At 48.2% G+C, this 15,000-nt stretch overlaps 1 protein-coding gene across 1 annotated transcript; it reads right to left on the reverse strand.

Annotated features, from left to right (window-relative positions):
- Positions 1-2,222: 2,222 nt before the first annotated feature.
- On the reverse strand, positions 2,223-9,300 carry ubac2 (UBA domain containing 2). The gene is given in 10 exon segments (XM_080538844.1): positions 2,223-2,345; positions 2,613-2,807; positions 3,248-3,373; positions 3,375-3,500; positions 3,702-3,749; positions 6,379-6,502; positions 6,772-6,878; positions 7,190-7,309; positions 7,882-8,006; positions 9,179-9,300. Coding segments are annotated over 10 exon segments (1,110 nt in total). The 5' UTR covers positions 9,210-9,300; the 3' UTR covers positions 2,223-2,237.
- Between the last annotated feature and the right edge of the window lie 5,700 nt (positions 9,301-15,000).

Consider the following 15,000-nt stretch of genomic DNA (forward strand, 5'->3'; position numbering starts at 1 on the left):
AGCCTATTAACCCTTTGAATCCAACTGAATTGAACTGAGACGTACTTAAAAATAAAAATAAAGAATAATCGAGTTGCCAGTTGAGGAGTTTCTTCATTGATCAATGACACAGAACTGCGTCCCTGTGGCAAAAAGATATTAGTTTGTACGAGTTGTTTCTATTCAAAATAATCTCCGTCATACTGGGTATGACCAGCAGGGGGCAGAGTAACATCGAGAAAGAAAGCAGCGGTCAGTTGTTTGTGTCTTTTATTGAGGACCGCAGACGTCTCTGCATCCATCCATCATACCTGGGTTGGATGCTACACTGACGTCATGACGTTTACTTCACCAGAGAGGTCGCTGAGGGCAGCTGAGCATACATACACCCCACAGCTACACACTAACACACCAGGGGAGGCTACTGGAGGCAGAAATCGGAGGTCGGACGTCATTGTAACGCACGGAACAGAATGAGGAACGGTATGGAACAACACGTGTGCTACACTGAGCCTGTCCTCCGATGTCTACCTCCCCCGGCCTCCCCCAGCCTCCCCCGGCCTCCCCCGTAGCACACAGACACATTGACGGTTCTCTCGGTTGTGACTTCTTCAATGCCGGTCGTGACCAGACTGACTTAACATCTCTGTGACGTTGACTTCATACAGCAGGTTATTATTATAGAAAAGTATGTTGTGTAATATATGTCCCATATGTCCCATATACACACATATCCTTGGCTTCTTCCCAGTAAACAAAGAGTCCAAAAGACGTCCTCAGGGAAGCCGGAATGTGGGTTCAGATGACGTCTTTCTAGGACGTAAAGACGTCATCTGGACGTCCTAGAAAGACGTCATCCGGACGTCCTAGAAAGATGTCATCCGGACGTCCTAGAAAGATGTCATCCGGACGTCCTAGAAAGATGTCATCCGGACGTCCTAGAAAGATGTCATCTGGACGTCCTAGAAAGACGTCATCCGGACGTCCTAGAAAGATGTCATCCGGACGTCCTAGAAAGATGTCATCTGGATGTCCTAGAAAGACGTCATCCGGACGTCCTAGAAAGATGTCATCCGGACGTCCTAGAAAGATGTCATCTGGATGTCCTAGAAAGACGTCATCCGGACGTCCTAGAAAGACGTCATCTGGACGTCCTAGAAAGATGTAATCTGAAAGTCCTACAAAGATGTCATCTGAACGTCCTAGAAAGACGTCACCTGAACCCACATCCCGGCTTCCCTGAGGACGTCTTTTGGACTCTTTGTTTACTGGGGTACTGTTGATATACACTAATGTACAGATTACAGAGAGTCACTGAGGGGGTACAACAGGCCTATATGGCAAAATGGAGGCATTTTCAATATATATATATATTCTTAAAAAAAAAGGAAGATTGACATTAGTTTGCATATTCAGTAATCAATCAAAGTATTTACTCAATTCAAACACTCCTCCATAAGACTTGAGACGGTGTGTGCAGAAAAGACACACAAAGCGAACAGTGTGTGTGTGTGTGTGTGTGTGTGTGTGTGTGCGTATGTGTGTGTGTGTGTGTGTGTGTGTGTGTGTGTGTGTGTGTGTGCGTATGTGTGTGTGTGTGTGTGTGTGTGTGTGAGTGTCATCATCATCAGCAGTCAGGTGATCCTCTATAGCCCATCATCACTGAGGCAGTCACATGACAGGCTAAGCCCCGCCCCTACCAGGAAGCAGTGTGTACAACAACAACAACAACAACAACAACAACAACAACAACAACAACAACAACATCAGCAGCAGCAGCCTCTAGCCACAGATCCAGGACCAGCCTCCCCTCCCATCTCCTACCCACAACCACCTGGGAGAGCAGCTCCAGACTGACCTCAGATCAGAGCCTAGCAGACAAATCCACCCGACGACGTCCAGAAGCAGCACGACCCCCCCCACCTCCCCTCCCCTCCTTCCTCACTTCCTGGTCAGCAACTGTGACATCACACAGAGGAGGCGGAGCCCTCTGGCCTCTCTGGGGCTTCTGATTGGACCAGAGTCACTGACACCCTGGCGGCCATTTTGGTTTGGACTGTTCAGATCACATGTCCTGTCACCATGTCACCATGTCTCTCTCTCTCTCTCTCTCTCCCTCCCTCTCTCTCTCTCCCTCTTACTCTCTCTCTCTCTCTCTCTCTCTCTCTCTCTCCCTCCCTCTCTCTCTCTCCCTCCATCGCTCCATCCCTCCCTCCATCCCTCTCTCTCTCCTTCTTCTCGTTCTCTCCATCCTGGCCTCAGTGTTGTAGCAGGAAGTTGGTTGCCATGGTGATGTCGTTGTCGGCGGCGCGGAGGGCGTCCTGGGCGGCGATCCGGGAGAAGCCCATCTCCATCAGCCTGACCACCTACACACACACACACACACACACACACGTCAGATAACACACACACACACACACACACACGTCAGATAACACACACACACACACACACACACACACACACACATGTTAGATAACACACACACGCGCACAAACACACACTCAATCGTCAGTTAACACACACACACACACACATCAGACACACACACACACACACACACACACACACACACCCACACACATATCAGACACACACACATATATCAGACAACAACACACACACACACTCACCTGTTCCTCGGCTACGGGTGTGTTGTCCAGGAGGGGGGGTTGAGGCTGCAGCTGAGGCGAGGGGTGTGGCTCCCCGGGGGGGGGTGGCTCTCCTGGGGGAGGCGGCTGGCCTGGGGGGGGTGGCTGGCCTGGGGGGGGGTTCTGACCTCGGTAACGTAGGGAGGGAAAGAACCTGCCCCAGTTTAACAGACCTGCCTAGAGGGGGGGGGGGGGGGGGGGAGAGAGGAGAGAGAGGTGTCCCAATGGAAGCATGTAGAGATTGAATAGAAGGGGGCCAAGGATTGACCCTTGGGGAACCCCACATGTCATTTTAAACTGGTCGGATACAAAGTTGCCAATGGAGACATAGTAGCTTCTGTCCTGTAGGTAGGATCTAAACCAGTTTAGGACAGTGCCTGAAAGTCCTACCCAGGTTTTTAGACTATCTATTAGAATGTCCTGGTCTACAGCTAGACAGACAGACTGACAGACAGACAGACAGACAGCCAGACAGCCAGGCAGAGAGACAGACAGACAGACAGACAGCCGTGTGTGTGTGTGCGTGTGTGTGTGTACCTGCGGGGGGGGCCGGGGGTTGCGGGCCTGGTTGTACTGGGCCAGCAGCAGTGTGTGTGTGTGTGTGTGTGTGTGTGTACCTGCGGGGGGGGCCGGGGGTTGCGGGCCTGGTGGTACTGGGCCAGCAGCATCTGTTGGTCCAGCAGGTCCATCCTCTGCTGCCTCTGCAGCTCCAGGGTGGCCCCCATGCCCAGGGGGGGGGTCTGGCTGGGGGGGGGGGGCCCCGGAGAACAGGGGCTCCAGCAGGACCCCGCCCGCACGGGACAGCCACCGCGGCACGAACAGCAGCCGCCGCACCCACAGCACGTTGCTCTGGTACAAGAGACCCGACACCTGGGGAGGACATACACACACACACACACACAGAGAACACACACACACACACAGAACACACACACACACACACACACAGAACACACACACAGAGAAAACATACACACACACACACACAGTTTACTACTACTGGCAAATTCACATCATACGACTACTATTACCACTAGTCCTGTGTAACTAGTCCTGTTATGTGTAACTCACCAGTCCACTGAGAGCAATAAGCCACATGAAGGGGCTGGAGGTCAGGAGCTGAGAGAGAGAGAGAGAGAGAGAGAGAGAGAGAGAGAGAGAGAGAGAGAGAGAGAGGGAGGGAGGGAGGGAGAGAGAGAGAGAGAGAGAATGAGGACAGAGAAGTGTTGTTCACCGAGCATCAGAGAGAGCCAGAGAGGTGAGGCACCTGATGTAGTCCAGGGGCCAGTTGCATAAACATAGATTAAGACTGGTCTAAAGCCCAATTTATGCTTCTGCGTCGAATTTACGCGCGGCTACGCCGTAGCTTGTGCAAGGGCTCTCCCGGTTTATAGTTCTGCGTTGGTCTTTACGGCTCCGCGTTGGTCTGTGTACTCATAGCGGCATAATAGCGATCAAAAAACGTATTTTTGTTATGCTTGTTGTAAAGAAAATGTCTATAATGCATTGAAATGACAGTAAACTAAGATAATAAGATGGTTATCATACTTTTTCTAATCTTTATTAATAAGTAATTACAGAAAAAGTAAATGACATTTCTGTCATAACTTCCGCATTTACGAGAGAGTCGGAATGTACCAAGCGGACCAATCACAGTTCTTATAGATAACTTTACATTAAATATGTCTATCATAAATATAATTTAAACCCAACGAACAGCCATGGGGCTCCCTGTAACTAATCATTTATTTCTAAATAAACAGGATTGTACATCTCGTAAATGTGAATCGCGCTCCTTATAGGAAGGCTGTGCCTGACGCTTCCATAGGGCGCTCCGTTGGAACGGTGTACTCAAAGCGGCATAATAGCGATTTTTTTTTGTTATGCTCATTGTAAATAGAAGTTATATGATGCATTGAAATGACATTAAACTAAGATAATACGATGGTTATCATAATTTTTCTAATCTTTATTAATAAGTAATTACAGAAAAAGTAAATTACATTTCTGTCATGGCTTCCGCGATTTTACGCAGAAGCATAAATTGGGCTTAAGCCTTAGACAACAGCTACTATATTCTCAGGTTAGACCAGTCTAATTAAGACTGCCTGTTGCATAAAAATTAGAGTTAGGGTTACTTATTTTGAGGTTAGAAAGTTAGCCACCTTCCTCCCTGGCTAAGCTTGATTTAAGAGCTGTGTTGCTATGGGAACGAGTCAGCCTTAAGCGTCAGTTGGAAAAGTGTTTTAATGCAAAGCGACTGACTAGCCTCCAGGGGTCGGTTGCACCACTTCTTATTAAGTACAAACTAACCCTAGTTATAGCGTAAGTATTTACTAAATCAAGATTTAGTCACTACTAAACTTGAATGGGTTGCACCAAGCACACTAGTTATGACGTAGAGCTTAGTAACTACTAAATATTTATACATACCCTAGGGTGGTGTAAGTTATAACTTAGTTGTTACTAAGAAGACATTAGCCAATCAGCGAGCAAAGCAAAACCCTCCGTTTTTAAATCCTCAATTTTGGCCGCCATTGGCTAAAAGCTGTAATTTGGCTCTACAAGTGTTAATATGTCATTTTATGAAGTTTTAATATGTTTTCAGGCGAGAAAGTAACCATATATATTCACAAAATGTATCCGGTTTATCAAAATAACCCGTTTATATATCTGATCTGACGTTTTTTTCCCCACTTCTGTGGGAAACTTTGCTAGCAACATTACGTTGCTAAGATACCTTACTTTATCTCCGCTGAGGTAACGACGGTAAGCTCTACTCGTGTTGCTAGCGAAGTTTCCCACAGAAGTGGGGAAAAAAACGTCAGATCAGATATATAAACGGGTTATTTTGATAAACCGGACACATTTTGTGAATATATATGGTTACTTTCTCGCCTGAAAACATATTAAAACTTCATAAAATGACATATTAACACTTTACATCTTTTTTTTTTACAGCCAAATTACATCTTTTAGCCAATGGCGGCCAAAATTGAGGATTTAAAAACGGAGGGTTTTGCTTTGCTCGCTGATTGGCTATAATGTTCTTCTTCTACGTTTTATGTGACAATGTCTTTTTAGTAACAACTTGCGCATTACTAAGTATTTACTAGCTAAGATTGACAAACGATTGGCGTGGTGCAACCAAAATTAGTAAACAACTAGTTTGAAACTAGCTAGTAACTACTAGGGGTTTAGTAACTACTAAATGCCTACACTTAGTAATGACTTACGCCAAACTGGTGCAACCCAGGCCTGCACACAAACACATTCATTGCGTATGATTTAGCTGCGATTAATGTTACTCGTAGCTGGCAAGCCCATGGTTTATGGAGCAGTTTGGTTTTGTTTGTCAAATAGCTAGCTAGCCCCATAGCTCAAGCTAGGCGTCAGTTATGGGGCTAGTAGCTAGCTAACACTGTAACTCCAGCGCGGTAAACTACTTCACTGGTTAAAACTGCTAAGCCGTATACTTTTCTCCACATTATATTCTACGAATATACATACGTCTTCAGCAGAAGAAAAGGGAGTTGATCTCTCAGATCAGTCTAAGACTGGGTCTATCTTAATGCAACCGGCCCCAGGGACTTACCTGGAGACCCAGGATGGAGACCAGGGTGTAGACCAGGGTGTAGACAGGCCCTTACCTGCAGGCCCAGGGTGTAGACCAGGGTGTAGACAGGCCCTTACCTGGAGACCCAGGATGTAGACCAGGGTGTAGACCAGGGTGTAGACAGGCCCTTACCTGGAGTCCCAGGATGTAGACCAGGGTCTTGTTGGTGATGGAGAGGTGGCCCAGCAGCTGGGTGACGGGGACCTGGGGGATGGAGAGGTAGAACGGCACGAACAGAGAGAAGACCGGAGCTAGCCTACGGAGAGAGAGAGGGAGGGGGGAGGGAGGGAAGGAGGAAGAGAGGGAAGGAGGGAGGGAGGGAGGGAGGGAGAGAGGGAGGGGGGAGGGAGGGAAGGAGGAAGAGAGGGAGGGAGGGAGGGAAGGAGGGAGGGAGAGAGGGAGGAAGAGAGATGGTAAAAATAATGGTCAATGGTCACATGTACCAGGTGTGTGAGAGAGAGAGAGAGACAGGTACCAGGTGTGTGAGAGAGCGAGAGACAGGTACCAGGTGAGACAGGTACTCACGGTCCAGCAGGCAGCACCTCCACCTGGACATCAAACAGGAAGTAGACCGCCTCCGCCAACAGGAAGTCCACCAGCGCAGAGAGGACCCACGTCCCGAACAGGAAGGACTGAAGGACCAATCACATCGTCACACCGGTGTTGTGTTGTATTCAAGACAACCACCATAAGCTGCCTTCCTGTCCTTACAGCTAACAGCTAACTTCCTGTCCTTACTGCTAACAGCTAACAGCTAACGTCCTGTTCTTACAGCTAACTTCCTACAGCTAACAGCTAACTTCCTGTCCTTACAGCTAACTTCCTACAGCTAACAGCTAACTTCCTGTCCTTACAGCTAACACCTAACTTCCTACAGCTAACAGCTAACTTCCTGTCCTTACAGCTAACTTCCTACAGCTAACAGCTAACTTCCTGTACTCACAGCGAACTTCCTGCTGCCAAACCGTCTCTCGAAGATCCTGAAGTTGTAGAGCAGCAGACAGCTGCAGAAGGTGTCCTTCAGATCCACACACACCAGCCTGCCACACACACACCTCCACACCTGAGGACACAGCAGGGTTACACACACACACACACACACACACCTCCACACCTGAGGACACAGCAGGGTTACACACACACCAGCCTGCCACACACACACCTCCACACCTGGACACAGAGGAGGGTTACACACACACACCTCCACACCTGAGGACAGAGAGGAGGGTTACACACACACACCAGCCTGCCACACACACACCTCCACACCTGAGGACACAGCAGGGTTACACACACACACACACACACACACACACACACCTCCACACCTGAGGACACAGCAGGGTTACACACACACACCAGCCTGCCACACACACACCTCCACACCTGGACACAGAGGAGGGTTACACACACACACCTCCACACCTGAGGACAGAGAGGAGGGTTACACACACACACCAGCCTGCCACACACACACCTCCACACCTGAGGACACAGCAGGGTTACACACACACACACACACACACACACACACACACACACACACACCTCCACACCTGGGGAGACAGCAGGGTTACACACACACACCCCCCCCCCCCCCCCCTACCTGTCTGTGCTGGGTGCCCCCCCCCCTACCTGTTGGTGGTGTGTGAGGTGCAGCAGGCTGTAGGTGAACAGGCCGTGGTATTGGGGCAGCAGGGTCAGCATCACCGCCAGGCCCGGCAGCACCAGCAGCAGACCCTTGGACAGGGGGGCCTTGTCTGGGACAGGAAGTGATGTCACAGGAAGTCACACAGGAAGTCACAGGAACAGCCACAGGAACAGTCACACAGGAAGTCACAGGAACAGCCACAGGAACAGTCACACAGGAAGTCACAGGAACAGCCACAGGAAGTCACAGGAACAGCCACACAGGAACAGTGACACAGAATTTTAGCTGGTATTTTTTGCGCATTTTGACATGAATAAACGCAGGTCAGGTTTTGATGATAGGCAACTACTACTATAGGACTACTATGGGGCGACTGAGTCTCAGGAGGTAGAGCCGCCATCTAATGATCGCAAGGTTAGCCGATCGGCGGTTCGAGCCCCGGCTGGCCACATGTCGAAGTGTCCTTGGGCAAGACACTGAACCCCAGTGCTTGCTCCCAGTGAGCGGGCCGGCGCTTTGCATGGTAGCTTGCCTACCTCGCCATTGGTGTGTGAATGTGAGTGTGAATGGGTGAATGAGAGGCCGTTGTAAAGAGCTTTGGATAAAGGCGCTATATAAGTCAGGCCATTTAGACTATCGCTCAGATGCAGGATCAAACATTACTTTACATACTAGAAGTTTCTACTCTAACTAGATAGCGACGTACAGGTACAGGGTGAATTCTCCAACAACAGAGTCAAGTCGCACATAATGTCATTATGGCTTTATGGACATAGTCTCCATAGACTCCTCTGGGGGGAATGTTCAATGAATGACAGGCGTGGCTTTGAGACAGGACACACACACACACACACATTCAGGACACACACACACACACACACATACAGGACACACACACACACACACACACGCAGGACACACACACACACACACACACACACAGGACACACAGACACACAGACACACACACAGGATACACACACAGACACAGACACACACACAGGATACACACACAGGACACACAGACACACACACACAGGACATACACACACAGGACACACACACACACACACACACACACACACAGGACACACACACACACACACACACACACACACACAGGACACACACACACACAGGACACACACACACACACACACACACACACACACACACACACGCACACACACACACACACACACACACACAGGACATACACACACAGGACACACAGACACACACACACACACAGGACACACCACGGTCCTGGACGGTACTTACAGAGCCCGCGGGAGCCGGTGGTCGTGAACATGATCCAGACGAACTATGAAAAGGCACTGGGGGATAAGGACAGAAAGTTGGGGTGAAAGTTGCAGAGAACAGCCATTGTAGTAGGAGAGAAAGAGAGGGGAAAGGGTAGCAACTACGGTGGCCTACGTCGGCCAAAAATGCCTTCGTCCGTAACCCACGGAGCGCAGTGGAAAAAACTAAAAAACAGGACAAGCTGCGGTAACGGAACCTGCCAGACGGGGGCGCTATCACTCTACCCATGGACAGTAAAGGCCCGGTTTATATATTATACATGTTTTATCCTACAAATACTAACTTAATGGCCTCGATAGTAAAGCAAGCATGACGGTGAGGCCGTGCTGAATGGTTTGTGTGTTTTTACCAGAGAGTTATCAGTTAACTGATACTTTCTACGTTTCTCTGTAGACGTTTGTTGCGCTGCCTTTGGCCTCTCCTTTCTAGCCTGCGATATAAGTCACAATCTTGGCCCTTACCTCACCCGATCAAATGACATGTGTCATATGTAGCCTACAGAACATGGAAACACTGGCTTTTTATGTGGTGCACACAGGGCCGGCCCGTGGGTCTGTTGGGCCCCAGGCGAGATCTTGAAAATGGGCCCCCCCCCCTCATAGTAAAAAAAATCACCTGGTCACTGGGCCATCCTAGTAGGTAGTGTCAACAATGCCTATGTCAAAGAGATGACTTGGGCAGATAGTGATTTTGGAATGTAACAAGCATTCTGATAGGCTGATGGCAATAATGCACAGTGAATCAGCAGTGTTAGGAGAGTAGTTAGGCAGATATCTCAATTTGGCCTGTAGTGGCTTCAAACTATTTAGTAACCACCGTCCAGGCAAGACAGGGGTTTTGACGCACATCCAAATATTCAAACCAACAAAATCGTATATCCAGTCCAGGTAGAATTGCAACAAAAATATGGATTTATTAAATATTCTTTAAATATAAACATAAAATTCACACTTTAAAAAAAAAAGAGATAAAAATAGATAGAAAATAGATAAATAACAAAATAAAAAACTCACCAGCCACCGCTGATAATATATTCTTAAATATTCTTTAAATATAAACATAAAATTCACACTTTCCAAAAAAAAGAGATAAAAATAGATAGAAAATAGATAAAATAACAAAATTATAAAACTCACCAGCCACCACTGATTTGGCAGTATAGCCGAGCACAGTAGTTCACAGTATATTTCTCAATATGAATCACAGTATATTTCTCACAGTAGCCTATATATTAGATCTTGACTCTACGTGCCTTCATAGCAGCAAAATCATTGATTACATCATTGTATGAGATTCTCTCACTTATTTTATGATTCACACTGAGAATCGCAAGGCCAGTGAGACGCTCCTGGGACATTGTGGATCGTAAGTATGTTTTAATTAGTTTTAACTTTGAAAAGCTCCTCTCTGCACTGGCTACAGTTACTGGTAGGGTTAACGCAATACGAAGAGCTGTCCAGAGATTGGGGTAAACCTCTTTCAAATGCTGGGTGTGAATGAATAATAGGAAGTCCAGCAGGGACATATTGGGTGAAGGCAATTGTGGTAAGTTTGTTAACTCCTGGGCTAGCTCCCTACCGTTGATGTCAGGATCACTGTTTGTTGTTAGAGCAGCACTAAGTGTCTCACACTGAGTTGATAGGTCATCATGTGTCAGATTAGTAAAGTTTTTCAGCACACTGAACTTGTCTCTCACCTCGGACAGACAGACAAACCTTTCCTCAATAGACAATTTGGCCGCATCTACAACAGTGTTAAAGAATGTCACCTCTAACCTCTTCAACGCATCTGTGAAAGGCTCATCACATGACTCGTAGTCAAACTGCCGTTTGGTGCTTCTCAGCCTCTTCTGCTTTAGTGTGGCAGCCACATTCATGCCATCACATATTTCTGTAGCTGTTGCTTGAGCTGCTGCGAAACCTGTGACTCTGTAGTCAGCAAGGAATCTCTGTGTCTTCCTGAGTAGATCAACAGCTACATCTAACTGCATTTCAGATGACTGCATAAGTTTGCTGACATGCTGGATCTTTGCTAGTATGTCATACCCCACAACCGAGCAAACAGAGAAACGGTATGAGCCCACCTCCTCTGCCAAAGACTGGGCTTCAATCCGGATGTTTCCATCAGTGGCGTGGAGACAGGCGGAACGCAGGTGGAAAAAGGACAGGCTGACCATCTCACTCGAGATTTTGAGGGAAAAGCAGAGGACCTATCAGAAGGTGGTAAAGACTGAAAGGGCCAAGTACTTTGCCACTCTCATCTCCAACAACTCACACAACCCCAGAGTGTTATTCAGGACAATCAACACCGTTGTTCACCCCCCCCCCTACCGTCATCCAGGATCCATCCCCGGCTAAGTGCGAGGAATTTTTATCCTTTTTTTTCTGACAAAGTCACCAACATCAGAAAAAACATCCCGCACTCCACCAAGGACTTAGCCGTCACACTGGGATGTGCATCCACTTTCTCCAGCTTCTGTCCTTTCACTCTACCAGCCCTCTCCAAGATGGCCGCTGCACTGAAGCCGGCCTCATCGTCTCTGGACCCCATCCCTACCCCCCTTCTCAAAGAGGTGTTTGACACGATAGGGCCACACATCCTCTCTATAATCAACAGCTCGCTGGCCACTGGCATTGTTCCGCCCAGCCTCAAACAAGCTGTGGTCCAGCCTCTCCTCAAGAAACCTAACCTGGACCCCTCCAACCCCAGTAATTACAGACCTATTTCCAAGCTCCCAGTCGTGTCCAAGCTCCTGGAAAAGGCTGTCCTCAGCCAGCTGTGGCCCTACCTCCAACAGAACAACATCCTGGAGAAGTTTCAGTCTGGCTTCAGACCTGGCCATAGCACTGAGTCGGAACGACCTCCTCCTCATCGCAGACTCCAGGAAATGTGCTGCCCTGGTCCTCCTGGACCTCAGCGCAGCTTTTGACACCATAGACCACGCCATCCTCCTCGATCGCCTCCAGCAGGAGGTTGGCATCACCGACACCGCTTTGTCATGGTTCAAGTCCTACCTCAACAATAGAACCTACGCCGTCCACATAGCAGACTGCTCCTCCAGACAAGCCAACCTCACCTGTGGGGTCCCTCAGGGCTCCATCCTCGGTCCCATCTTGTTCTCCCTCTACATGCTCCCCCTATGTCTAATCCCTCAACGCTACAATATCTCATTCCACTGCTATGCGGACGACACCCAGCTCTACCTGTCAATCAACACTGACGACCCCGCCGATCTGAAGCGCCTGATGGACTGCCTCCGCGATGTGAAGGAGTGGATGGCCCAGAGCTTCCTACAGCTGAATGAGAGCAAGGGGGAAATCCTCCTCATCGGCAACACCACCGCCATCACTCAGCTCAGCACCAACATGGGAAGCCTGTCCACCCTTGTCAGACCACATGTCAAGAACCTCGGTGTCATCTTTGACTCCGAGCTTAACCTTGACCGACAAGTGAGCTCCGTCGTGAAGGCATGCCTATACCAACTACGCATCATAGCCAAGATCAAGTCCTTCCTCACCCCCAGCGACCTGAGGAGGGTCGTCCTCATGCTAATATCATCTAGGCTTGACTACTGCAACTCACTATATGCGGGACTTCCTGATAAGACCATCTACCGCCTGCAGCTAGTCCAAAATGCCGCTGCCAGGCTGGTGTCAGGCACCAAAATGAGGGACCACATCTCCCCTGTCCTCATCTCCCTTCACTGGCTCCCAGTGAAGAAGAGAGTGAAGTTCAAAATCTGCACCTTTGTTTTTAAAGCTCTCAACAGTCTCGCCCCACCTTACATCAAGGACCTCCTGGACCAGTCTACCTCCTCAAGGCCCAGACCCAGGCTCAAGTCCGACGCCCAACTCAGCCTGAGGGTCCCACGTACCAACCTCAAGAGGAAGGGTGACCGTGCCTTTGCAGTGATAGCACCGACCCTGTGGAACGCGCTCCCTTCTGCCATCAAGTTTGCCCCCACTCTGGACTCCTTTAGAGCCAAGTTAAAAACCCACCTCTTCCAAAATGACATTCCCTAAATCTACTCCCTATTTGTTGTGAATTGTATGCCTGAGTTTTACGTTTAAGTCGTCTGTGTCTGATTGCTCTCTGTGTTCCTTGTCTTTGTCTTTATCTGTTCCTTTACCCGGGCTGCGCCCCGGGCCGATGTAAAAGTTGGATGGGGGGCGCATTATAAATGAAATTAACATAACATAACATTAACAGTGGCCTTATCCCTCACCTCCAAGAGGGCCTCCCGTACCCCTGCAGCCTGATAGCGTAGAGCCTCTAGTCTACACTTTTGATTCTGCTCTCCCACCTAGTTTCTGCCCAGGACTTCACACTGATCGGAACATGTTCTTTCAGGATTGCCCATCTCTGAACACTTGCTGAAAAGAGAACATAGATCTTTTGGAGGTATCCGAAGTAACTAATTGCGACTATGGAGGCTTTGGCTGCATCAGACACAACTAAGTTCAGAGTATGTGCCCCGCAAGGCACAAAAAAGGCTCTGGGATTCACTACTAAGAGTCTGGCCTGTACACCCTTGTGTTTCCCACGCATGTTCGCTCCATTATCATAAGCCTGACCTCTGCAGTCACCAAATGGGAGATTGTGTTCCTTTAACTTTTTGAGGTTTGCCAAACTTTCACCAGTGCTTTCGTCTGCTATAAGAAAACCTATAAAATGTTCCTTGTTTTCTGGCATGTCATTGAATTTGACTATTCTAATGAGTGCAGACATTTGTTCTTGGTGGCTTACATCTGGGGTGCAATCTAATATGATTGAAAAGTATTTGGCTGCTTTGATTTCGGTCACAATTTCTTCCATTACTCTGCCACTCATTGCTGCAATTAGTTCATTCTGAACAGTTTTCCCCAAGTAGTGTGGATGAAATCCAACTGCCCTTAGCACCCTTAAAATGTGTTGCTGCATTACAGGATCAAACTTAGCAAGAAGTTCCACCTCTTTCAAAAAGTTACCATTGTCTGGCTGATACAATGTGTCACTTGATCCTCTTAAAGCAATGCTTCTCTGTGCTAGAGATTGGATGATGGCCACTAAACGAGTAAGAACATCCCTCCAACGCCTCTTCTCAGCCTCTAGTAGTGACATTTCCTGTCTGTCTATAGTCTCCCCCTTTTTGAGACGCAACTCTAACTCCTTCCAGGCTGCCATATGCTTGGTGTGTTCAGGAGAGCTCTCATGGGTTTTCAAGAAAGATTGTGCATTCTTCCAATCACTTACCCCCCTACCCCTTTGACTAAATTATGTTCTTTTCGAGAAAACAATTTGCAGCAAAAACAAAAAAGTGCATTGCTTTTGGGGGAATAAGTCAACCAGCTTCTCCTCATTTTCTCACCATTCACCAATGTTCTAAAGAAGTAGTGGTAGTGGCATGCTCTGGCATCTTCTCTTTTGGGGAAGGTGTAGTCAGATGTAGGCTGTAGTGGACCTCTGCTCACAAGATCAGTTCTTACTGTGTCTGATAAGACAGAGGGCCAGTCAGCTGGATCAGGAGGATAGCTAGCTAGTTAGTCAGCTAGAGTTAGCTACCATCCTCCTCCATGCAGCTGCATGATGCAGCACACATAAATATTAAATAATGAAATTCAAGGACAGGACATACATACATACCTCTACTTTTGGCTTGTTTTTCCTCATCTTCTCTTTTTCGTTTTCTTTTTTGGGCGCCAGAGTGATGATGTTTACCAGACATACTTGCACAGACAGGCTCTTGAGTGATGGAGATGACTGTTGCCCACTCAGCCCTGCCCACTCACACCCCAGTGATC

Source organism: Nansenia antarctica, assembly GCF_963989245.1.
Source record: "Nansenia antarctica genome assembly, chromosome: 9".
NCBI lineage: Eukaryota > Metazoa > Chordata > Actinopteri > Argentiniformes > Microstomatidae > Nansenia > Nansenia antarctica.